Source organism: Symsagittifera roscoffensis, chromosome 7 (assembly GCF_963678635.1).
Source record: "Symsagittifera roscoffensis chromosome 7, txSymRosc1.1, whole genome shotgun sequence".
Classification (NCBI taxonomy): Eukaryota; Metazoa; Xenacoelomorpha; order Acoela; family Convolutidae; genus Symsagittifera; species Symsagittifera roscoffensis.
In genome coordinates, this window is record NC_087068.1 from 24,625,108 (window position 1) to 24,652,156 (window position 27,049).

At 35.6% G+C, this 27,049-nt stretch overlaps 2 protein-coding genes across 4 annotated transcripts in view; both read left to right on the forward strand.

Annotated features, from left to right (window-relative positions):
- Nucleotides 1–2,509: 2,509 nt before the first annotated feature.
- The window catches only part of LOC134851365 (small ribosomal subunit protein eS8-like), a 478,345-nt gene continuing 453,805 nt past the window's right edge, over nt 2,510–27,049 (forward strand). Inside the window, exon 1 of one of the 2 annotated variants that reach the window (XM_063867415.1) lies at nt 2,510–2,537. The gene's annotated coding sequence lies outside the window, so the exon portion shown is untranslated. The remainder of the gene's footprint in view (nt 2,538–27,049) is intronic. The other variant, XM_063867419.1, reaches the window with a different exon arrangement.
- LOC134851409 (uncharacterized) lies at nt 7,726–26,991 on the forward strand. 2 transcript variants are annotated; one of them, XM_063867477.1, is made up of 10 exons: nt 7,726–7,889; nt 7,963–8,118; nt 8,204–8,687; nt 14,279–14,379; nt 14,453–14,559; nt 15,561–15,991; nt 16,076–16,326; nt 17,854–18,056; nt 23,165–24,202; nt 26,012–26,991. In XM_063867477.1, exons 1-10 carry the CDS (start codon nt 7,729–7,731, stop codon nt 26,620–26,622), a joined length of 3,543 nt encoding a protein of 1,180 aa, XP_063723547.1. In that variant the 5' UTR covers nt 7,726–7,728; the 3' UTR covers nt 26,623–26,991. The 2 variants fall into 2 exon arrangements, with proteins under 2 accessions (XP_063723547.1, XP_063723548.1); XM_063867478.1 differs by having other exon boundaries at nt 26,022–26,074.

Consider the following 27,049-nt stretch of genomic DNA (forward strand, 5'->3'; position numbering starts at 1 on the left):
GGGCTGCTACGCAAAGATGGACGCAGACCAGATGGACACACACTAATGCCATGGCAGCGAGGACTGACCTTGGCATGGGATTTCACATGTATAAGTCGTTTGGGAAACTCTAATCTGCGAATGGGAGTTCTTCCGGGTGCCAATGCAGCTTCCGAGGCCGAAATCCGAAAAAGAAACCATTATTCAGACCTCCCTTCCACTGTAATTTTCGAACCCGTTGCCATGGAAACACTGGGTGGCGCTGGTAGGTCTACTGCAGTTTTCTTGAAAGAACTTGCAAGGCGCATAACAGTCTTAACGGGTGAGAAACTAGCTTTTAAATTTCTCAAACAAAAGCTAGACCTAGCGATTCAGCGCGGGAACGCTGGATGCATCCTTGAGGCAACTAGTTGACACACACCCTTCACTTTACTGCTTCAACTGTAAACTGTGAGGTATATACGCTCTTTTTAGTTCTTGTTCAATTTAATTGACTTCTTTGATTTCTTGATAGCCTAACTCCCTGAATCCAATAACCAATCTTGTTACTCTCCGTTGAATAGTTTCCATTAAAATTATATGTTTCTGGAGTCGCAGATACTTAACTTGATTTTAAAACTCAAGATGTGATTTCATGGTTCTCTTATATACAAGCAAAAGTATACGAGCATCTTATTGAAATTTTTCTTGATAATTGCGATAATTGAGTTTGCTTTTTCTTAGGGAAAATGTTTGCTTCGAACGAAAAATTACTATCAATGATACCTCCTAATTCTTATATTCTCTTTGTACCTCCTAATTCTTATATTCTCTCCAACTTTTCCGAAGAGGCGATAGATTTCTTCAATCCCATTGGTCTTAAAGGAAGACTTATTAGTTTTCTCTGGTGCTTCTTTAATGAAAAATACAATGAAAGTTTCGTGCTCCTGCCGTTTTTCTGTAAATTTGTATCTGAGGGAAACCTCTTTGTAACCCTCGTTACATAAATTCCTTTTAATAATAATAATAATAACTTCTTTTTGAAAACTGTCATTTTTTGTATTCGCAGCCGTCATTTGTACAAATTTATCAGAAATGAAAACTGAAAGGTTGTTATTAGACAAATTTGCCAGAATTTTAGGATTTTTTGAGGGAGCTCAACGTCCATATCACTTTTTATCTTGCAGTATTTTTTTGCGTCGCCGGGGAGAAGTTAAATAAATGGATTTCTTTGAATCTGGCATTTAGTTGATGTTTAATCGCGGTAAATTCTACAAAAGAAACTTTTCCAACTTGACTTGCTATCGTTGATCACCCAATTTTTGTTGCAGTGAAGACGTGAAGCACTTTCAAGATTTGAAGCTAGGATAATTGGTCGAATAAAAATCCAAATTATTCACTTATGTGGTTTTCATTTCTGTTCGGATGATCCCTTTTTGTTCCAGGTTGTTGTAAACATTTTTTCAGGGATGGATAAAATATAGTTTTAGTTCGAACAAAAACTTTGGGTGGTTTATTTCTGGTCCTTGTAATTTTGAAAGTAGTTTTTCTGTCTTTTGATGCTCAAGAAGTTTTTCACTGTCTTTTTTAATTCTTCAGCTATATTATTTTCTCTCGCCCTATGACAACTTTTGTTTTATCGCTTTGCGTTTTTCTCTGTAATTAACGTATTTAATTGTTTTTATCGACCTTTAAAACTTGTTCCAAGCCTTCTTTAGCCTTTTTTTGCACCTTTCATAGGTTTTTTTGTACCTTTATAGCCTTTTTTGTACTTTTCTCTAGCGGTGCAATTTTCATATTTCTCTCTAAGTTTTGACAGTCGTACATTTTTCTCTGTTAGTCGTATTGGTTCATGTTCTAGGTTTTTCCATTGGTAACTCTGTTTCTATGAAAACTTGGTCCATCTGAACAAGAGGTGTTTCAATGTTAGCTGCCACAACGCTAAGACCGGCATAGGGTAATACGATATCAAGATGAGATGGGTTATCTCCTGCTGTGATGCGAGATGGCTTTCATATGATATCACACTCGATACCATTAAAGGGTTTTTTTAAGTGCCTGATATTGTATTAAGATAGCCAACCGAGGCAACAGTCTTCCTTTTTCTTCGGCTAGGAAAATTAAATCGTTTGGAGCAGCCTCCGCTAGTATTGTCATTATCAGATGACAAAAACTTGTGTGAAGAAAAGTGTCATGAGAATAGAAATTCAACCGGTTTTCAAAATTAGTAAAAGCGATGTATTCACAAAAGTTTGAATAATATTTATCCTTTTAGGTCAACGAATCTGAGCGAAATAAATTCACCTAAAATGCTCATTTTAGTCACGCTAAAATGCTCAAAAAGTCACCCATTTTTCTTGGTTATTTATTTACAACCTATTATATATTTAAATGCGGGCTTCACTATATCGCCATGCTTAAGCTTTTTCAACGTATTATTTTTTGCATGCTTAACGAAAGAGTTTTTTCACGTTTAAGCTATATCGTATATTGCAATGGTTAAGTTTTTTTCAATTTTTCTGTTTGAAATCAGTGTTTAAACAGTGATAAGCCTAATTGTTGTGATAAACTTATTAAATAGTGTTTCCAGATCAATGAATTGCTGAGCGCGCCGGGGTGCGCTCCAACTTATCATCGACAACAGAACTACAAACGATTATATCATTTTGGAACTGGAAGTTATCGACTATGCCAAACAAGAAAAAGACACCGAAATATCCATGTGGCTCTTGTGGTGATGAGTGCAATTTGAATACCTTACAATGTTCAGGGTGCTTCAAGTGGTTTCATCAACTGTGTTCAGGGGTTCCAGCCCCGGTTGTGACTTATCTCGGTAGTGTCAAAGGACTCATGTGGAGATGTGAACCATGCATCATAGAATCACATAACCGAAACAACGAAGCACCATTACTGTTTCAGAAAAAATTCGAAGAAATATCCAAGCAACTGAACGAAGTCAAAGATCAACTCACGGAAATGAAAACTGAAAAAGAAACTGTTGTGACCCCAAACAATGTTGTTCAACAATCTATGTCTGAAGTCACAAAAAAATCCATCAGAGTGAGCGGCTTGCCTGAGAGCTCTGAAGACAACGTTTACAAACGGAAAACTGGCGACATCAAAAAAGTCAAAAACATAGCATTGAAATTGGGTTTCGAAGAACTTAGAATAAATGGTGTTATTCGAGCAGGTAAATACGACCCGGATAAAGACAGAACACTAATAGTGGAATTAACGTCAAGAACAGATGCCGAATTACTTGTATCCAAAGCAATTCTGGATAAGTTTGGAACGAAAAATAATGTTTACATTTCCCCTGATCTAACCCGCGAAGAACGTCTTGAAGAAAGAAAAGTCCTCAAAAAAAGACGAGAACTAATAAATACTGGAACGGACAAAAATTCCATCAAAATCCGTAATCTCAAATTACTTGTTGATGGGGTTGTTGTCCCTGTCTGACTAGCACGTCCTCCGGCTCCGTCTGTTTTATTAATAAATGCAAGATCATTGAAAAAAGAAAATGGAATATCTAGCCTCATATTGGATCTCAATCAACTGAAACCTGATTTATGTTTAATTACCGAAACTTGGCTAAATGACTCTATTTTATCGGACTCACTGAATATAAAAGGTTATGATCTTTTCAGATCTGACAGAAACTTCAATGCTACTTCCAAAACTAGAGCTGGGGGTGTGTGTATTTACGCATTAAAATCATTACAAACTGAATGTATATTGTTTGAAGACTCTTCGCATCAATCATTTTCGGAAACTTTATGGCTCAACTGTGTACTGAATGAACGAAACTTTTTTGTTGGCTGTATTTATTACCCGCCTGACTCAAACTGTGACATACAACTCGCTGAATATATTTTGGATAAAAGAGAAATAGTACTTAGAAAAAATCCAGCCTGCACATTTCTCGTTGCTGGAGATTTGAATAACTTCAACAGTGACCTCTTGACCGACTTTAGCGACCTTGTACAAATTAACAAAAATCCAACTCGGTTTGAAAAAATTCTGGACAAAGTTCTTTGCTCAAAACCAGAGCTTTACAAACCAACCAGCGTCATAAACTGCTATTTGTCGACAGATCACTTAGCGGTTTACTGTGAGCCCTTACAAGAAAAAACAGAAAGATACCACGCATCATTCAGAAAAGCAAGTTTTGCTAACAGAGAAGTATTTGGTATCACTTTGGACCGAGTAGATATGTCCCTTATTGATTACTCTTGCCCAGACTTAGCCTTTACCCAGTTAAATAACTTGTTACTTGAACTTCTAGATGTTACCTGTCCTATAAAAACTGTGCGTCTTTCAGCTAGAGACCCCAATTACATGACTCCTCTGCTGAAATCGCTTCTCAAGAAAAAGTACCGCATGAAGAAAAAAGACAGAATTTCAACCGAAGTAGAAAATGCTATCAAAATGGAGATAAAGAAGAATCTCACAAAAAGTAAACGTGGAACCAAATCTTGGTGGCAAGAAGTGAACTATTTAACAGGCCGAAAAAACTTAACTTCTACAGCAAACCACGAACCTGACGAGCTGAATCAATACTTTGCGGACATTTGTACTTCTACGGAGTATATTGAGCCGCATGTATGTAACGTATCAGGTTATGACTCCCCAGAGGTCTCACTACAGCAAATATACTCCCAGCTCAAACGATTAAAACAAACTGCTACCGGACCCGACCAGATTCCGTATTGGGTCTGGAAGGAGAACGCTCATTCGCTTGCAGAACCAGTGTTAAAGATATTGAACTTGTCAATATTGCAAACCAAAGTCCCCTCACTCCTGAAAACTGCAAAAATAGTTCCGATCGCCAAATGCAAAGCCCCTATGGGCCCTGAGGACTATCGACCCATCTCAATCACCCCAGTAATCTCTCGGTTCTTCGAAAGAATTATTATGAAAAACTTCATCTCAGCACAGTACAACAGCTGGTTACCTAAAAACCAACACGGTTTCAGAAATTCAGCGTCTACCACAACGGCTATGATTTGTCTTCAGCAAGAAATTGCTTCTTTTCAGAAAAGTAAAGCTGATTATATACAGATACTATCAATAGACTTTAGTAAAGCATTTGATAGAGCCCATCATTCAATTATAATTGATAAGCTACAATCAGTTAGACCGGAAATCAATCCATTCATAATCAATTGGATCGCAAATTTTCTTCAGGACAGAAAAATTTTCACGGAAAGTAATTCTCAGCGTTCGAACTTGCTATGCATTAACCAAGGTGTTCCTCAGGGAACAGTTCTTGGCCCGCCGCTTTTCAATACAGTAAGCTATGATTTGGATTTGGAGAGTACAAACAGTGCTAGAATTATAAAGTTTGCGGACGATGCAAACTCTGTGATAGCGGGGTTCGGCTCGGTCGAAAACACGATGAAAGTTTTGGAGGAAATTAAAACTTGGTGCTCCACAAATAACTTCATACTCAACGAGGGAAAAACAAAACTGATGACTGTCAAACCGAATGACATTAGTTTAGTACCACAAGCTTTTGATGGTATTGAGCAAGTGGAAGAGCTTAAAATTCTCGGAGTATTATTTGATAGCAGGCTTACGTTTTCATCGCACATCAAAAGTTTATGCAAAAAAGTAACCAGCAGTATATACCTTTTGTATAGACTAAAGACATTTGGTATGAACATCTCTGCCCTTGATATTTTATACAAAATTTTGGTGCAGAGTAAAATTACTTACGCATTACCGGTATGGGCATGTGCCAATTCGACCGAATTGGCCGATGTGGACAAAGTTCAGCGCAGGGCTCTTAAACTTGGTGTTACTTCTACATTTACTCCAATTTTCGAGCTCATAGAGAACCATGACAACAAACTATTACAGTCAAGTTCAAAACAAGACCATATTCTTCATTCAAAATTGCCAAAACGAGAAACTTATGCAGAAAACAGACTTAGAGAAAAAGCAGTTGCAGCACACGAAAAATTAGAAAAACATTTCAAGCTTTTTCCAGCCAGAGCCTTAAGAAACAAAAACTTTCTATAAACTTTTGTTTGCTTTTGTTCTATCACGTGTAAGATAGATGTGTTTCTATCTTAATTTATTCTTTCTTTCTTTCTTTCTTTCTTTCTTTCTTTACTTCACCAAGTTTGAAAGGAGCAACCCAATAGAGATGCTGTCAGGGTTTCCCCGGATGTTGTGATTTAGGCCTCCATATATCAATAAGCAACTCTTTTAGTCTACGAGATACGGCACTTTTCGAGATTTCTCCGAAATTTCTGGAAAAATTTAATTTTTAAGTTTCTGAAAATTTGAAATTCGCAACCCTGTAGTTGGGGGATGTCACGATTGTCTCAGTAAATAGACATCAATAATTTCACAAAATTTGAAGTTCTCACCTCTATAGTGAGGCTCTGTCAGGGTACTCCCAGGAGTTGTGAATTTTGTCTCCAAATATGACTGCTCAAATCTTTGTAGTTTTTGAGATCTGACGTTTTTTGTAATTTTTTTTTTTCAAAAAGTTTTCAGAAAACTTAAATTTAATTTTATTTCTTCTAAATTTGAATTTCCCAACCGTTTACTTTGGGGCTGTCAGAGTGGTCTCAAGGTCTCAGGTCTTGCGAATTTTGCCTCCAACGGTGACTGCTCAAGCCTTCGTAGTTTTCCAGATTTAGACGTTTTTTGTTATTTTTTCAAAAAAAAATTCAGAAAAATTAAATTTACTTTTTTTTTCTTCAAATTTTGAAGTTCCTAACCCACTGTAGTTGGGGGCTGTCAGAGTACTCTCAGGGATTGCGAGAGATCTTGCTTCCAATTGTGGTTGCTAAAATCTTTTGGTTGTTTACGAGATATGACTTTTTTAATGGTTTTTCAAAAAGGTTTTTTTTTAGAAAACTCAAATTTTAAGTTTCTCAAAATTTGAAATTCCCAACGCTGTAGTTGGTACTGTAAGAGCTCTCTCAGGAGTTGCAAATCTTGCGTCCAAATGCGACTGCCCAATTAGTTTTGGATTCGGAGATGTGATGTTTCTTAATTTTTGAAAGATGCTTTAAGGTGCTGTCAGAGTACACTCAAAGAATGCTGATTTGTTTTCGAATATTTACGGTTTTTTATGAGTTGTTAAAAATTCGAAGCACCGGACGTGCATTACACGCTAGTATAATATATTACTGATTTCCACGCATAAAAACCGTGTCCTAAAACTTATTAACCTAAAATTCTTAAGTGTTTGACTGATTAATTTGCTCAAGGTCATTGCTAATAATTTGGCATTGACTATATAAGTTCTACACATTTTCAAAATGGTTCTATTTTTGGTAGTAGAGCTTCCGATCACAGAAGCATTTATCACTGAATGTTTTCTGGTTCAATGAGGATAGCTAAGCTCGCAGGGTATTTCATCTATGCGTTTCACTTGAATTGAATTCTAAATGGAATAGTTTTTCTCAGAAATACTTTATAGTGTAGCTGTAACGTTTGTTCGTACCAAACGTTTTAATGTGTAGTAAGTTACAATAGAAACGCTCTGTAGCAGCCAAACATCTATTTGAATTTCTCATTGAAGCAGTGATTGTTATTGAGTTTGAAAGACATATAGTATATATTTGGATGTGTTGAATGCTTTCAAATAGTCTGTAGAAGTAGGTTTTCCTCCTGAGTCGAACGCGACTGTAGAAAAAACAAAAAATTTTAATGCCTTAATTCCAAATATTTTTGCTTTTTACCGGCATCATCAGGCAAACAACGAAACGAAAGTGACCGTGTCGAAGGTGTCTGTACTTTATAGTTATAATGCGCAAAAGTGGAGTTGAAGATGCCTATTCACATATGACCAGTCCTGTTAATGTTTGCGATGTTGAAAAGATCTACCGCTGGTTCAGCGAAGCTGATCACTATGTGCGAATCAATTTTGTAGTAACGCTTCTCGAGAACTGTTGTGGCTTTGAGTTCAGGTAAAGCTTTTTGTGAAATGGTAAAGCTTTTTGAAGGTCCAATTCTTAGATTATATTAGCTAAGACATTTTAGGTTTATTGCTTCATGCCTGGAAAACATGTGCCAAAAATCATACAAAAGCTTGATTGACGAGGAAAAGAAAGCAAACTGCAAAGAGGAAATAGAGCGACTGCCTGATAGTGACGTGCGAACCCGATATAATCTAATCATTTTCCTCAGTCTATTAAGGTGATTTTTTAAAAAAATCTTGAAAGTTAAATGCGAAATGTCCAAATTAGATTCAAAATGTGTTGATTAAAAATGAATGCTTCAGATCAAACAACGAAAAATGTGCGGCTGCGATTTATCACAAAATAGCCTCATCTGAGGCCTGTAGATTGGCAGGGAACTATGACTCGTCTATTGAAAATGATTCTCTGTACAACAAAGAGCTGGGACAGAAACTTCTACTGTACACTCTCGGCTCAAAACACCCCGCTTTCTCATTTCATCATCGAAGAAAGTTGTGCGAAACAGCTAGGAACTTAGTTCGTCAGAAAGAAGGAGCAGACAAAATAGCAGTTGCAGCTGCGGCTCATTGTGCGCAACCTACACCCACACCTACCTACATTCGAGAACAGTACAACCAACCGGTTACACATACTTACCCGGTTAGAGCTGCCTGTGCTAAAAACAGTACGCAGAGCCCCGCGAAGGGAAATTTCAACCCTACTTTCACTTTACAAGTGACATGGTCGGACCATCACATCAGTCACGCCAAACACACGTCTGAAGACTTTTGCCATCTTCATGACAAGGTGAGAAGCGTAAAATGTGAAACGTTCATATTTATTAAGAGTCGATATACGTAGTTCAGACTCTTATATAGGTCGTAATGTTTTTTTAACGTTTTTTTAAGGAAAAGTCTTGTTCAGTCTCAAATTTACTTTTTTGCTGTTTTTAGTTCGTGAACGTTTTCTAGCGCTCATTACTCTTTTCCTATCTTTGATTGGCTATGTTTGAATTTTGATTTCTTTGTACTTGTCTACTACTACTGGTTCTAGACTCTTTTTTCCCGTAAACAATTTTGTCCACAGGATTACTGAAATTTGGTCATCTCCAAATGTATCTCTATATTCTCTATTTCTACTCAAGATTCTGGTCTAACAGTTGTCATTCAAAAGCTGGCTTGAACGACGAAAGTGTTAATTGTTTTACAGCTGAAAGTAAGTTGATTTTTTTGCGGGCTTTATTGATTTCGACCCAATTTTTGTCGGCTTACTTGCCGGGTAATTAATTCTTTAAATTTTTTTGTAGATTTGTTGATACTTTTTTTGGTAAATATAGTTCATGGTTTTCGGGTTTTTATAGGGGGCAAAATTTTCTCTTGGAAGTAAAACTTTTTTGGGTTTTTCCGGTTGCAAATGAATGTTCGATTTAAGAAGTTGATTTCCTTTGATAGAAAGAAGGAGAGCGCCTCGATCGAATAGCGAAAGTGTAAAGGTCGCGAAAAAGAAATCTTCGTGAGTAAGATCGATTCTAATTACGCTTGCGATTCGCAAAAGTTATCAAACTGGAATATAGACTATTTTTGGGTAAACAACTTGTATCACAGAATCACTTGTATCTTGGTTCATGGTGAATTCAGTCTTTTATGCGTTCGCGGCAAACTTAGCCGGAAGTAATCAATATGCCTGGGACGGCGAGGTTCCTGGGTTCGGCCAGGAACTGTTTTTTTTTCAAACGGGAAATATTCTGTTTCAATTATATGTCTGCTGTCAGCTTAGTTGTAACATCTTGGAATTGTTTTTTATTGCGAGCATTTTCCTTTAATGATGCTTTAAGTGTTTGATTTACTCCGACAATTTGTAATTTTTCTCACCCCGATTACGTATTTTCCCCTTTTTTGTTTCGATAAAAAAATTCATCTTAGAGACATTTGACACTGAAATTGAAACTGGCACCCCTCCAACCGTGAAGAAGAAGGATTTGAACACACGATATCGGATAGTGTTTTAGTCTACCATTTATATATACTGCCACTATAAGTTCTTCGGATGCATAACAGGCTCGTGCTGGGTTCCGATGTGGTTAAGATGTCAAAACATAATAATATTAATATATTTTATTGCAAAACCAACCAACTGTTCCAATGTTGGCGGTATAATTTTGTGTTAAACTATTTTATCAAATATCAACAAACAGTTTTATTAATAATATAGTATAATGTCATATTCAAGAGAGTTCAGCAGTACGCCCTCAGATTATCAAAGTTCAAAGTCATGACATTTATTCTAAATGTCACAACCCTCATTATGCGAGTCGCATGCCTAGCCTATTGCACACTCGGAACAAAAATTCTTCGGCCCAAACTTTTGGCCTGATTATTACTGCATAATGACCCTGTTTTTGGTCGTTTCAAGGTAAACAAAATACTAACACTCCCCTCCGCACTTCTAAGTTGGTTGTATGTTAAACCAATCGGTTTGATTACCCTTGCGATAAGCAAGGGTATTGCAATCGGGTACTAGAATTTTTTCCCGTAAATAAGTTAAGGCGCAGAATAGTCTAATGGTAGTGAGTGCATGTTTGCTTGTGCATACTATATTAGCTCCATTCAGTTACGATACGGCATTTAAATGTGTTACGTCAAGAGTTGCAAATGAGTTTTTGTAGGTTTTCAATATTTGTGGTACATTTTTGGCACTTCAGTGGGCTTCAACTCTGTCGGCTAATTTTCTTGATGCATTTTTTCGAATATATTTTTTGCTATTGTATGGAAGTGATCAAATTCTTTAGATGAAATTGTGGAAAACTTGAATCAACCTAGACTTTTTAAATAAAAAGGAAAGCGTTAAACAAAAAAATTTTCTAATTTTGTTTGTAATTTTTTTTCTCAGTCTAACTGACAAAATTGGTTCAAAGATTTGTTGTTTTTAGTGGTACGATCGGCTAAAACAGGTTAAAAGTTGTCTTTTGTGAGTTGACAGAATCAATATCTTGAGTTTTCTTATTTAGCTAAGCCACTGACTTCAAAACGTTTTTTTTGCTTGTTTAATTTGCTCTTAACCGTTTCTCCTTTCAAGCCAGCTGTAATAATCATACTTTGTTAGTTGAACCATATCTGATAATGCTATCCCAAGCAAAAAGTCAAAAACTTATCCGTTGTCCGCCTCTTTGTTTTTTTTGCCCGCTTCTTTTCGTCCGCTTTATTCTGTCTTCCACCATCGTCCGCCTCTTAGTTTCAGCTTAGTTCCCGTTGCACGGACCTTGTTTAAACATCCATCTTTCTTCTACTTTTCTGACTGGCCGTTAGGATAAGGAATTGGGAAAAAATGTTTTTTCGAAGTTTTTGTACAATTTTCACAAATAATTTAAAAAAAAACTTCAACAATTTTTGTTTTGTTTGTCGATTCATGAGCACGCAATTATAATGTGTATTTGATTTTTTTTATCGCAATTAGCATTGTTGGGTTGTTACCGTTTCGTAATTTTTGTTCCGATGCAATTTAATGTTCAATTGTCTTAGTTGGCATGTTATTTGAAAATGATTTTTTTTTTGTCCAGACAAATTGATACAAGTTAGTTCAATTTCCGATTTAGGTCTTGCTTCAAAATCATATAAAGCACTCGTGGACAATAATAAGCTGTAAGTGTCGGTTGATTTTCTGCTCATTAGCTGGCATTTAAAAAAAAATTTCCTTGTCGGCTTTTGTACGATAATTCGGTTTGTTTTTAAGGATTGATGAGACTCTGGCTCCTTATTTTTGAATGCTCAAAATGTACTTAAGACTGTAGTCTTTTTTTAAAAAAAAATTTAACCATGAAAAACAATTTTTTTATTTACTAAAGTTTTTTGTTTTCTAGTTTTCTTTAATTTTTTCTTCGGTCGAAGTCTTCTTTGCTACTTCATCACCGTCATGCTGTTTTAATCGTATGCTTTTAATCGTAGGCTTATGCTTTTCTCAGAAACTTCTGCTGAATTTCAAAAAAGGGGTATCAATTGAAAGACCGCTTACTCCGCTGTGTGCCTAAATACTCCCCTAGAGTCTCTTTTTACTCGACTCTTCTGTCTACAGCCTTCGAAAAAGTCTATGGGGAATATTTGACCCATTTTTTGGATTTTTTTTGTTTTCTCGAAAACTAGCCCTTTCAAATCTGAGTTTTTGGTTGATATGAATAGAACGATTTACAAAAGGTTTCTGCATAAGCGGCTACACCCAAATTTTCTTCGCGTAAAGTTGTGGCCCTGGGAATAGTCAAGTTATTGATTTTTGGCCGTTTTGTAGTTCTTTTTCATTTTTCTCGAAAACTTATCCTTCAACTCACATATTATGGGTTCAATGGAGTTAACGGGAAATGGGAAGCTTCCCTGCGTTAGCGGCCACTCACAAAGTTCTTTACACAAAAAGTTATCGCCCTCGAAAAAGTCAAATTTTTAGAAAAAAAAATCAATTTTTTGACCCTTTCGTAAACTTCTTGAATATTCTTGAGAACTACACTCCAAAATCTCAGATTTTGGGTTCAATCAAAACAACGGCTTCAGTGAATTTCTTCTGCATAAGTGGCTACTCCCGATTTTTTCTCACAAAAACTATGATTCTTGGAAACGTGAATTTTTGATTTGTTGACCGTTCTCGACAAATCTGATATTACATAATTTGATATCCATCTGTTTTTTAAATCTGATATCATCGAATCAGCAGGTTGTTGAAAGCCTGCGTTTATAATTGGCTATGCCCAGTTTGCTTAAGAAAAAACTTATTGGCCTTCAAACAAGTCAAAGTTTTGAATTTTTTGACTCTACGCGAAAACAACCGTGCCAATACTCAGGCTGTGTTCAATCGAGCAATTTGGTTTTGGAAATCATACCTGACTAAATGGTCTTAACATGCTTTTTGTAGAAAAAAGTTGTGTTTTTGGAAATCCTTTTGACCTTTTTTTAGAACTTTTGACCGTTTTTAGAAACTTCTGATTTTTCATAGGATTAACCAAATCAAATCTGAGAAATTGAGAGAACCGGTTGCGATAATGGTTCCTGCAGAAGTGGCGACCCCTAATCTGTTTGTAAGATAAATCTTATCCACATGGGAAAATTGATTGTCTGAATTTTTTTCATACTCTGCGAAAACCTTAGTTGTTTCTCTACTAAAATAAGTGAGAAGAGTAATAAAATTGAGATAATCAATTTTCCCGAGGAGATAGCATTTCTTTTACAATAAATTAAGGAGTCCCCACTTCTGCAGGAACAACAAAAATAATGATTTCAAAAATTGAACCTTGCGCAAAACCTTGTTTCTACTAAATTAAGAGAGAGAAAACCAATTTTTGAAATCTTTTTTTTTCGTGCCGCATCAGTATAGCACATTAATTCAATATTAAACACGTACCTTTAGCTTTAGCTGGGCCCCTTGTTTTTTATTGAGACATGCGAAAATTTTCGTTCACGTTGTTTTTTTTTCAACATTGGAAATTTTTTTTTTTGACTACACAAACATGAAAATACTAAGTCCAAAAAAATTTTCAATATTGAAAAAAAACGAAGACATTAAACAGGCAATGGTAGTTTTTTTGCGCCATTCGAAAGATATGGATACCCTGACAACGAAATTAAAAAAAGTACTTTACCGGTGATCGGTTTTTGCCAAGTTTTTGGGGTTTTAATAGTTTCGCCGAAATCAGAATTAAATCTCATACTTACGCGTCAAAAACGCATATGAATGAAAGTTTTTGGAAAAGTTGTGATATTCTTATAAGTTGACATGATTTCACGCAAAGTAGCAAACGTTAATAAGTTGCTCATCTACGAATTGTTCAAAGAAATGAATAAATCAAAAAGCGTAATGATTTGACTTTTGGCGGTTTGGCTTTTGTTGCTCCCGAGCTTTCGTAGAAAGTGACGGAATGTTTTTGCTCGGGTTGGTTTTTTACGCAGACGAATTTGTTGACGGAAATTTTTTATAGTCTGAAAGATATATATATTTTTTTAACCAAGAATTTTTTTACCAAAAAACTTTTTATCGCCCTGATACGAGCAGCCTTGCTTCTTTTTAAGTGCAAATCCAATTGATAATTACGCTCTCAAAATAAGAATCTTTCAGTCGTGACTCGGATCCTGAAAAGATAAATCAGAAGCCTTGTCAAAGTGTTGAAAAAAAACATCTCTAATCTTAGATAATCTTTCGAAGTTCAGCAAAAAATAAGTGAAAATCGCTTTTTTTTTTGGATTTTGAAGATCAGATATTTTCCTGTTGTACCTGTTATCTTATCTAACCTTATGTTGTGCACAGAGGCTAAGCAGAGCTTCCCAACATTTTCGATGGAAACAGTCACGAGGTTGTTAATGCATTTAAAAAAATTCGACTCTTAGCTTTCGTTCTCAACATTCTGTAAGATAATTTTTGTGTAGGTTATGCAAATGGTCGAGCAAAATTCGGCGGCCCAAGAGAGTCTACAAAAGTTAAGAAACAACGGCTTTGCTACTTCAGAAACGGTTGATAATTATCTCAAGTAAGTGCAGGTGATTTTAAAAAGTGTACAACTCGATTTTTGATTTTTCATTTATCTTTTTGCTTGTTTTCAGATGCCTTTTCAGCTCCTCAGTGACCCAGGCTATTCATCAATCTGAGACACTGTTCAGATTTTTTAAGCCTAGGATGAAATCAAGAAGCACCGTCGACGGCGAAACAGGTAATGCACGAAAAAAATGCTAGTGTCATATCAGTTAGTTTCTACTAGAATGTATCAAGAATGTATGAAATGAATCTGCAAGATTTTTTGTTTGAAAACATCAGGTATGATTTTTTCACTTGCTTAAATATATAGCCATTCGTTTGAATTTAAGTTCGAATGCATTAGTACACAATTTTTCTTGGTTTAAATTAAGCGCATTAGCCTTCTGTTTCATCTACTTTTTTTTATTATTTCGAATAGTTTTTTGTTTTATATAGGTCTTGGCAATTTTTCCGTTTTTTCTCAGGAAAAAGTCAAATTTTTCAGAAAAAGTCTAAATTTGTTCACGCTAAGTTTTGATTTTTCGTGGTTAAGTTCAGTTCATTTCCTTTGTTAAAAGGAAGGCAGACTCCACTATCGAACATCAAAAATATAAATGTCTCAAAAGACGTGATTGATTTCTAATTTCGAAAATGGAATTTAATTATCAGATTTTCCTGCAGAATTAAAAAATTTACTTTTTGATCCAGTTTTCCAAATTGGTTTAATTTAATCAGAAAAGCTCCAATCATCAATTGTTCTTGAAATTCACAGGGCTCTTAGGTCATATAATTTTTTAAATTTCGAAAGTTGAGTAAAAAAAGTTTTGTTACTTTGCGTTTATTAATCTTTTTACAATAACGAGCTTGCGAGCGTAGTATATTAGTACGTACCTTCTTTTTTCTAACTTAGCTCGCAAAAAAGTGTCCATTGAAAATGTGCACTTATTTGGTGGCCTTTTTGCTGTAATCATGACCTGTAGCATTGGAAAGTTCATAGCATCTGTTCTCTGCTTTATTTGTGGCTAGTGTTTGTTTTTTTATAAAGGTTCCGTGTCTGAATAGTTTGTGCGTGAGAATCATATTTTCTAGGTCGCATATCGAATCTGAGACGTAGCCGAATTCTTACTAATTTGAAAAGCACGGCTTCGCCTCTGTGTCCAACTGTCAGTTGGCTATGTTTTTATTTTTTCAATGTAGATACGACACAGTCGACCACTTCTACTAACCGGGAGCGAGATCAGATGATAAAAAGTAGAACCGTGGACAGTGGGAATCGAAGAAGCAACATTCAAGATCAACTTCTTCTGTCCAAAGAAGCTCCAGCCGTACTCAGGACTAGTCCGACTAAAAACAGCCACTATCTGAAAGAAAACAGGCAAAAATCTCCGAGAAGTAGACCCTCGTCAAAAAACAGACATCTTCAAAATTGCAATCTTGAAACCCCCTGCGTGTTAAGAACCGAAGAGTTGCCTGATAAGACATTACTCTCCGTTAATGCTTCTGACGAGCAACCAGTTTCCAATAAGCATATCGAACCCTCCTTAGAACCAACGAATCCAGACAGTTTGAAACCGAGCAATAGCAACACGAAAGGCACACATTTCAGTTCGAGTTCGGAAAAAAAACCGGTTAGCCTTTAATTCATTGAAAAAAAAACTCGTCTGAATCGCCATTTTTTTCCTCAAGGGCCTTTTTAATCGTCTGTGTTTTAGATCACTTCGTTCTCAGCAGTGCTGAAACAATCACCACCTAGCAGTTCACAACTCCAGCCACAACGAATTTCAAATTTAACCCCTGTCACAATACCCTTTGTTGAGGAACAGAAAACTTCAAATGAAATGTCGAAAGAACTTCTGGACTCCTCGGAGATGTTGAGACATGGAATGGCTTTCAATATTCAAACGGGACCGAATCAGAACCAGTATGAGCCGAATGTACAACAGCGACATGAGCCTAATCAAATGTAAGTCTAAATTTTGACCCAGCGAGCTTGTGAGCGTAAGGTATTAGTATGACCAACCTTTTTTTCCAACCTAACTTGCTAATAAAATGCTCGTTTGGTGGCTTTTTCGCTCTAATCAAGATTTGCTGTAGCATAGGAAATTTCATAGCATCTGTTATCTGCTTTATTGGTGGCTAGATTTTGTCTTTAGTCAAGCACCCGTGACTGCGAGGGAATTCAAATCTCGTTGTGAGAATTCAAATCTCGAGGTCTTGGGTTTGAATCCAGCAGAGAGCAAGTTTTACTTATTCAATCGAGGCTTATTTCTGCCTTTTCTTATTTAACTTTCAGGAACTGCTTTTTGTCCTTTTCTCGCTTGTGTTTGCAAAGCACAGCTTTGCCTCTGTAAAAATTTTCTAGTTCTTCGTTTTGATCGCACAGTGCTTTAGCTCGATAAACTCAGTGCAAACAGTTTTTGCTTTTGGGGTGCTCCAAAACGGTCGCTATTTTTTCGATTCTTCGAATTACACTTTCAACTTTTTTTTGCTTTTTAAGAGTCGATGAACTCAAATTTTCTTTTTCGCGGTTTGACTTTTGATTTCTTAAGTTCAACTCATTTCCCTTGTTAAAAGGAAGGCAAACTCCACTATCAAATACAAAAGTGTAAGGGCCACGAAAAACGTGATTGTCTTGTATTTTCGAAAATAAATTTTAATTATCTGATCTTCCAGCGAAATTTTACCAATCGATCAAATTGGGTTTCCACAAATAGGGTTAATAAAAAAATTGTTAGTCATAAATTATTCTAAAATTTTCTAATCTCTACGGAGAGACCTAATCTCCACGCCTGCGGCTCGAATCAATCAGATGGCAACTTTTATTTTTATTTTTGAAGCTTATTTTGTCCTCATGGAGCTGCTTTTTTGGCCGTTTTATCGCTTGTTTATGCAAGGTGCAGCTTCGCCTCTGTGTTGAAAATTTTATTCATTGTTAACTTCAACCTAGAATAGCTGTAATAATTTAATTAAATGGTATTTTGTCAGTTTATGTTTTAGAGTCGATGAGCGTAGTTCAGACTCTCATGTAGTGATGATTTTTTTTTCGTTTCTTTTGGGAAAGGTCTTAAAATGCTCCAATAAAAGAAGGATTTCATTTATATTTATAAATGCACATGTGAATGCCCTTAAGTATATTTGCACTTTTGAGCTCAATTCAAATTAATTTGCTAGAAGGTAAATAAAATGCACTCTCACTTATGAAAGTTGAAATGGGGCAAAAAACGTGATCGATTTCTAGTTTCGAAAGTGGATTCTTATTTTTCAGATTTCATAGCGGAATGAAAAATTTACACATTGATTCAGTTTTCTCAATTTGACTTAATTTATCAAGAAAAGTGCCAGTCATAATTTGTTTTTGAAATTCAAAGAGCTTTTATGGCTTTAAATGTTTAGTTCGAAATGCGAAAGTTTCCTTGCGTTCATTGACTCTTTTCCAACTGTCTGTTGGCTAGGTGGATTGAGTTCAATTGTAGCCGTTTTGATTTTGCAGGTGTCGTGTACCTGTTGGAGAGGAATTTAGTAGAATAGCATCAGTGGACACTAATGAAGTGCAACAGATGTGCAACACCTCCGCCGCCGGAGCCACCCTAGTCAACGTCATAACACCTCAGAATAGCAGCAGGAACAACGGAGAAGGAGGAGGAGCCAACAACCTGACACAATCCCAACCGCCCAGTGTACCATCTGCTGCAGGTTGGTAAAAAACTATGCCATTTTGAATTGATCATTTGTTGGAATAAGTTTCGAGTGTAAGTGCGAAATACCCAAGATCCATAAAGGGCTTTGGAGTCCACTGAGGTTGTTAAGTTAGATATTTCTATGGCAACTACAATAGAAGCCGTTTGATATCTCGGGTACTGTCTGTTTAACCTTTACAAAAGGTTTCATACATGCTTCTAGTTAGATTGTATCGATCAATTTGCATGATTAATGTTTGTGAACTTTTAACTGGAAGCGAACTCGAGCAATTAGATATAAGTTTGGGGTAAAGTTTGGAATTGTTCGTGAGATAACAAATATGTGCAATTCTACGAAAGGTATTCCATCATTGAAAGGAAATTGAACAATGATCTCTAAATAGTTTTTGCTTTTGCACTCCCCCACCTTTGAACTTCAATTTGAAAAACTACTTTAGCATTGTCATAATGCAGTTAAACTCGGCATGGTAAGCAAATTAACAATTGTGAACGGATTTTTTCTTCATACATTACATCGTAACATCACGCTTTTAACCATAACTACACGTTAAACAATTGTTTGGTAAAAAAAATTCAAATGTGGAGCGTGATGATTTGTTATTCAGGAAAAGTCTTCAATTTTGTTCACGCTCAACTTTGATTTTTTACGGTTAGATTTTTGATTTCTCTGTAACTTCAGTTTATTTCCTTTGGTAAAAGAAAGGCTAACTCCACAACCGAATGGTAAAAGTGTAAAGGTCACGAAAAATGTGATCAATTTCAAATCTGAAAAGTTGATTTGAATTTTCAGGTTTTCCAGCGGAATAGAAAAGTTACTTATTGATCAAGTTTTCTCAAAGTGACTCAATTTTATGAAAAAAGTGTTCAATCATAAATTGTTCTTGAAATTTAAAGAGAAAACTCTTTGCTCTTAAAATTCATGTATATTTTTTGAAAGTCAGTATTTTTTAAGAGTAATGAACGTAGATAAGACTCTTATATAGGTCTTGCAGATTTTTTTAGGAAAAAGTCTTAAAATGTGCATAAAGTCTCTATTAACAACATTCATACATATTGATGCATCTATGAATGCACATGTATATATGCACTTTTGAGTTTTTTGAAATTCATCTGCTGAAAGTGGCGTTAATCAAACTCTCCAAATACGAACGTGGAAAAGGAGCAAAAAAAATGTGAAACATTTCTAGTTTCGAAAGTGGAATTCAATTTTTAGATTTCCAGTGGAATAAAAACTTTACCTGTTGATTCAGTTTTCTCAATTTGGGTTAATGTTATCAAAAAAAGCGCCAATCATAAATCTTTCAAAGAGCCCAGAAAGTATCTATTTTTTTCTTCGAAGTTCGAAAGTTGAAATTTTTTCAACAAAGTCAGTGTTTGTTCTGTTCATTACTCTTCGATTGGCTATGTTTCTTTTTTTTTGCGTTCATTGACTCTTTCCCAGCTCTCTGTTGGCTGTCTTGAAAGTTTCCCTTTTTGATGCATGTTTCACTTAATTCAGTCGCCTTTGCACAAGAAAAAATTATTAGAAAAAAAAACTTCAAGCAACAAAAACTGAAAAAAAAAATGAAATTTTTAAATAATATTTTTCTTTTTTAAACTTCTTTTCGCACCTATTTTTTCCAACTTAAGTCGAAATTTAAAGTGCTACTTTTGGCGGCTTTTTGAACAGTAGGCTGTCGTAGCAGTATAATATCATATGTGCTTTAACATTTGATTAGTAAAAAGTTTACACAGTTGAAGTATTTTTATTTCATCAAATGAACAGAAAAAACTTATTTGTTTGAAGTAGCAATACCATGATAAAAAATTTTAATTTCAGAATTTTTTCAACTCAATGTATCTAAAAATTTCTTTGAAATGCATAATTTATAAATAATTTGGCTTGATATTTTCCAGTTTAGTACATGTTTGTGTGTCTTTTTGTATTTGGTGCCCCTTTTCGGCATCAAATTGGCAATTTATTAGCACATGTAGCTTCGTTTTTATTTGCTAGTTTTTGGTGCATTTAAGCATCTGTGGTTGACTTGTTAGTGGGTGAGACTCTAAAATACACGCAGGTTCGAATCCTACACATAGCCGAGTTTTTGCTAAATCGAGGCTCACTTCTACTTTTTTTTTATTTCACTTGATAGAGCTGCTTTTTGGTCGTGTTCTCGCAAGTGTTTGAAAATTTGGTGGTGGTTCAGTGAACTGATAATGGTTTATCAGCAAACTGAAAATGGGCGGACAGTATCGTGAGTTCCGAAATTAACCTAATAAATCGAAATTTCTCCAAAATTTCAAAATTATTGCATCGTTCAATTACATAATCGCATGAATTGCAGTCTGATGAATTGTACAATAAGTTGCATTTATTCCGCAAAACAAAACTAAGAACCAAAACTGAATTAAATTTATTTTCATGAATCTTGCAAAAAATGTTTATTTTTTCAATTTTAGCGCAGAAATATCATTTCTACATATCTTTGAAAAGCAATTGAATTAATTATTACCTAATTCGATCCACTCGTCTGGAATTTTACTGATTCATCGGTTTACCTAGCGCATCCCGAATTTTTTTTTGATTTTTCTTTCTTTAATCAAATTTCATAAGAGTAATGAACGTAGTGAAGACTCTTATATAGGTCTTGCTGATTTTTTTCCAGGAAAAGTCTTAAAAGTCTCTAAAAACTACAGATGTGCATTCATACATATTGAAGCATTTTTGAATGCACTTGATATAAATGCACTTTTTTAGTTCAATTGAAATTCATCTGCTGAAAGTGACGTAAATATTACTCTCCAAATACGAATGGAGATGGCGCGGAAAAACGTGAACGATTTCCTTGTTTCGAAAGTGGATTTTAATTTTTAGGTTTCCAGCGGAATAAAAACTGTACCTATTGATCAAGTTTTTTCCAGTTGGGTTCATGTAATCAAAAAAGCGCCAAGTATAAATTGTTCTAGAAATTCAAAGGTATCAAGTGGCATCTATTTTTTTTTTTGAAATTCGAAAGTTGAGATTTTTTCAAGATAGTCAGTGTTTTTTCTTATGTTAACTTACGTTCATTACTCTTATCCATTCTTCGATTGGCCATGTTTACATAATCACATGATTCGAAGTTCAAAGATTTGTACAATAAGTCGCATTTCTTACGCAAAACCTAAATAAGAACAAAAACTGATATAAAGTTTATTTTCATGAACCTTCCAAAATTATTTAGTTTGTCATGTTCAGGTCAGAAAGATTATTTCTACATATCCTCGAAAAGGAATTGAAGTAATTTTACGTAATTCGAGTCACTGGTCTGGTAAATTACTGATACATCGGTTCACTGAATGCATCCCGAAGTTTTCGTTTTTGAATTTTTTCTTACATCAAATTGTTCAATTTCATAATTATTTGAATTGAAATCTGAATATTTTACTATAAGTCGCACTTCTTGCCACACAAATATAAGAACAAAAACTGAAGTCGAGTTTCTTTTCATGAATCCTGCAAAAATATTTAGCTTGTCATTTTTAGCTCATAAAGATTATCTCTACTTATCTTCGAATGCATCCCAAATTTTCTGAACGCATCCCAATTTTTTTTTTGAATTTCTTTTGTTAAATCAGTTTGGTCGAAACAACGATCATTTCTACATATCTTAGGACGCATCCCGAATCTTCTGAACGCATGACATTTTTTTAAAAAATTTCTTACGTTAAATCAATTGGTCGGAACATTTTGGGCTAATTGCACAGCAATCGGCTGTACTCGTTGTTCCGACCATTGAAAATGGGGAGGAACTTTGTATTCGGTAATTTTAGTTTTTTTTTCTTTTAGTTTAGGCGCAAAATCAGCTACCACACCTAATCATTGGAATGGAACTTTCAGTCGTCATTCGAACAAAAATTTCAAGTTTTTCTGTGTTCAAGAAAAACCGGTTTGAAATTTTTGATTTGTGGTCTAATTTCGAGCTAATAAGTGAGCTTTTAGGCTTACAATAGCCTATTTATGCTTAAATCAAGCCTTGTAAACTTAGTTTTGCTCAAGTTAAGTAAGTTTTTGGTGGAGGCGGAGCAATAAGCAGAATGGTCCAAGAGCAGAAAAACAGAACAAAATTGACTTACGTTGGTTTATACGGGCTAATTGATAAAGCAAATTATTAGAATGGTCAAAAATACCAAGAAAATGATTAAATTATTCAAGTTATGCATAAAATGTTCGTTGCTTTGTTATTATTGACATTTCTGATAATTAAGTAACCGATTAGTTTATAAAAAATGACATTTTTCAGTTTTTCTGCTCTTGGACCCTTTCTGCTCTTATTCTGCTTATTGACTGGCCACCGTTTTTGGTCTTTGTAGCGCCATTTTGTGAATCATAAACGATTTTTTAAAAAAAATTTTCTGGACATTTTTCTTCACAAACTGTTTCAATTGGCTTGTTTTACCATGGATATCGAATATGTTTTATCACAGCACCCAGAAAAAGCGACATAATTTGAGGAAAACTTAAGTTTTTTTTTTTAAGATTAAGGTCGGGTCGGAACATTCTATACTAGTTGCACAGTAACCGGTTGTACTTGTTTACTCTTTGTGGTTGTTTTAAAAATATATATTTAATCTAATCGGCAGTAAAATTGGGCAATGGTTCAAAGAATTGTTATTATATTTACGCAAAGAATTGTTCACGCTGCTTTTCGTATTCTGCCAAATTTATTGATCCCGACTTTCTAGACAATTTTTCGTTGTTTACGCCAAACTTAACTTAACCGCTGGGTCGATTTGAAGTTAGATTTTAGTTAAAGTATTGCTTAGGCAAATACTTGCGAAGCCTCCGCAATGAAAGGGCAAAGTTGCTATCGCAAGTTTAATTTCATAGAGTTCAAATGATCAGCGGGTAAGTACTTGGAAACAAAGTTTCACGGTTAGTTCTGAAGTTCAAAACAAAGCAATATTGGAAAAGATCAGCGAGAAATATGGACAAGTTTTGTTTGTTGTTAAAGTATGAATGTTGGTGCTCTTAAGCTGAAGTAGCGACTTAACCTGAGCTATTTTATGAAGATTAAAAGCAAATGTAAAGCTTAAAGGTTTGTTTTGTCTCAACTTGTTTGAAGTACGTATTTCATGTTTCAGGCCCCAGCATTCCTGGAAATACAATGAGGTTAAGTATAGCAACAGGACCTAATGTCGAGGGCCCAAAAGATTTCATAATGCTCTCGCCGCAAATAGCTGGCGGGATTACCAATGGAATCATTCATCTTCCAGTGCAGCAATATTTCTATCAAACACCCCCACCGGGCTCAAATTTTCCGAACAACCCCCACCCTTACCAGCAAATGAACTCTTCTGTCCCCCTGTCGAGTACAGTGACGACTCCGGTTTCAAGTAACGTAGAAAATGTTGCGCCAGTGAACAATCTATCAGATTCACGGTCAATCGTAGTACCACCGACGACTACTGTTATCAGACAGCCATTGGCATCAGACATCGTAAAAGGCGTCGCATCGACAAAGACAAGTCCGACTAATGCTAGTCCGCCATCGGCTTGGGGTAATCCAACGATAAATTGTGCCAATCAAACCCCGAATCCGAATGCAAATATAGCTCAAAAGAAATTGCCTAATGAAGATTTAAACGGCTCGAAGCCAAACGCAGTGCAACAGAGTCAGCAAGCACCTAATGCCTGGATTGTAGATCAACATAGTTCAAATGAACAAAACGTGATGTTAGTGAATAGGCAAAATAACCCGCCGATTATGTTGAATAAAATGGCTTCGATTGATTCGCAACACGGAATTGTAGTTTCCCAGCATAACGTAAATGCCTGGATGCCTTTCAAATATGGTGCTGTAGCTTCAACTGGAGGTATTTTAAACATGACACACCCGCAAATGTTGCAGTTTTTGCATGCACATGGACAACATCAAATGCAAGCGTTTCAGACAAGAAACCCCGGGCAGATTATAATGGCGCCAACGTACCATAAGCAATTGAATCACGCCAATTTTATACCGCCTGTTCCAACGAAGGAGGTGAATATGGGAGTGGTCCAGAGCAATGTGCTGGCTTCCCCGAACGGAGCCAAGGAAGCGTTCTGCTCTAATTGTGGAAAATCTGGTCACTTATTCTATGACTGTGATGAACCGTCCATGGGAAATATTTTGCACGCAGGTGAGAAAATTCACGTGTCGAAGAGTTATTTACAGTATATATTGGGCTGTTTTACCGTCCCTCCTTCACGGTGCAATTTTTACAACGAGTAACTTTTCGTTAAGTTTGGCAAAAGCGTCTATTTTTTTGTGTAATCGTATGCAAATTTTCAAATTTTGTCTTTTTTTTTTTATTATTATTATTATTAAGTTTAAATTTGTTCACGCTCGCATTTCAATTTCATTTTCAAGCTCGCATTTCAATTTCGTTCTCCGAACGGAACTCAAATTGTGCTCTCCGAGAACTTGAGAACTGTAAGCGAGATTAAAAACACTATCTTTGGTTCATGTTTGCTCATGTCGATTGTAAAAGTTCTTGGACTGTGATTACATATTTTTTATAAACTTCGAGAAAATAAATCTCATTTCATCAGCAGTTTTCCGATGATCGAAGCGAGATACCTGTTGATTTTTTTCTTTTGAATGTTTAAGAGTAATGGACGTAGAGAAGACTCTTATATAGGTCTTGGTGATTTTTTTTTCAGGAAAACCGTAAAATTTGATAACTCTCAATTTTGATTTTTCGCAGTTTGATTGTTGATGTTAGTTCAGTACATTTATATTGTTAAAAGGAAGGCAAACTCCCTAATCGAACATCAAAAAAAGTCACAAAACGCGTGATGGTCTTCTAGTTTCGAAATGGATTTTAACGTACAGATTTACCAGCGAAATTAAAAATTTACCTTTTGATCCAGTTTCTCAAATTGGGTTAGTTTTAATATTGGATTAAAAAGCACCAATCATAAATTGCTCCTGAAGTTGAAAGAGCTTTAACGGCGTATAATTTTTCTTTAACATTCGAAAGTTTTTTCAAACAATTCAACAATAACTTGTTGTTAGAAAAATTTAAAATTTTTACACAAGCGCAAAGCTTGTGTTATTGTATGAACTATCTTTTTTTTCAACCTGCGTCGCAAATATTGTTGTGACGCAAATGTTGTTGCGATAAAATGTGTTCATTTTGATCAATAACCTGCTATAAAGTACAGCCATTGCTAAGGATATTAACACAGACTATTATTGTTCCGACTCGTAACACAAGTAACGGAATATTTGTGCTCGGGGTGGTTTTTTTTTCTTCTTCAGACAAATTTCAACTTTTTAACTATCCATTTTTGACGGGATTTTTTATATCATTCAAAAGGTATTGTTGTCCTGAGCTTAAATTTGGAAAGATATTTCACCTTTGATTATTTTTCGTAAAGGAATGGGGGTTTAAAAATTGCCAATTTGGGGCAATTAACGCGCGATATATGTATCTCTATTAACGCGTAAGCGGAGATTTAATCCGTCTTAGAAATCGTTCCAAATTGGTTGAAGGAAGCTTCTTTTCCATAATTGATTTGTTACTAGGAGTTTGTTCACAAAAAATCTCAAATTGAAAAAAAAAATCATTTTATTCTTATTACATTTAATTTTTCATTGTATTACTGCTCCATAGATTGCTCTATAAATTGAGGCATGTTAGTTGGTAATTGTTTTTTTTTTCAAATTGACTGGTGCTGATAATGCGTCATAATTGGCGTGCGTCACTTAAGAAATTTTGTAGACTCAAAGTTTTACTCATTCAGTTTTTCCATAAAGCGTTATTGGTCATATTTTTGCTTGTGTATGCGAAGTGCAACTTCGCCTCTGTGTAAATAAAAATAAGTTTTTTTTTCTGTCTACTTGCGATCATTGACTCTTCCAACTGTTTGTTGGCTATGTTTTTTCATGCAAACAGGGCTTTAAAGCTGTATAACTAAGCATATCAAAAGTAAACTGTGTTTAGAAGAGTTTAGGATAAAAACAGACCACGACGGAAAACCTCAAAGCTCACAAGCGAACAATTTAGACGATGAATCTGAAAATCGAGACGTGAACAAGAATCAATTGAACGTCTCGGAGTGTAATCAGAATCTTGTGGAAAAAGAACCGAGAAGCTCAAGCTCTACTTGTTCTAACAACGAGTTTCCAGCTATGAATTACCAGAGCAAGAACCAGCACCAAAATCAGTCATATACTCAATCACATATCTCAAAGCAAGTTCAGAATCAGTTGTCTAGAAACACCTCTGGAAGAGCTCAGGATCAAACTAATAGGCAGAATCATCAGGCACCGCCGAGACAGATATTGCAACGCGGGAGTAAAGATGCTTCTCCTAAAAAGGGGGGAGGTGGCGGGGGCAACTATAGCAGGTCAAATGAAAACGCGGGCAGAGGCCAAGGTCGAAATTACCAAGCTTATAACCAGAACCAAAACCTAGTTGGAAGCGGAAACGGTGGTTATAACAATACAAACAAAGGCAATAATTTCAGCAACACCAGTAAAGGACCGACGCCGGGTTCTCACAAAGCTGCAGCAATTCCTAATGTCGTTCCAGCCACTAGTGAAGCTAGATGATCTCGGAACTATCAACTTCCAGTCCGCTTAGTCATCGAAGGTCGTTCTCAATCCAGGAAAAATAGTTTCACTAGAATTGAAAACGAAGACCTCAAGGAGACCAAATAGTCTGGGTAAAAACAAAAACACTGCCCCTGAAACTTGTTTTGTACTTTTTACAATTTGTTGATTTTTGTCGAAGCATTTAGAGCTTTGGTGTTTTCTCGCGAAGAATTTGCGACGCCTGTCAAACAGCAAAGTATTAGTCTCCTTTAGCGGCTGAATATCTTAAATGCTTGTTTTTGGGGCTATTTATCATGTGCGAAGGACCGATTGCGCGAAACTTCCTAACCAATCAATGCCCTTTAAACTGTCCCAAAACTGAATGATTTGATCGCTTATTTCCTTCGGATATGTCACTAATGAATTCTAATTGGCTGACAAAAAT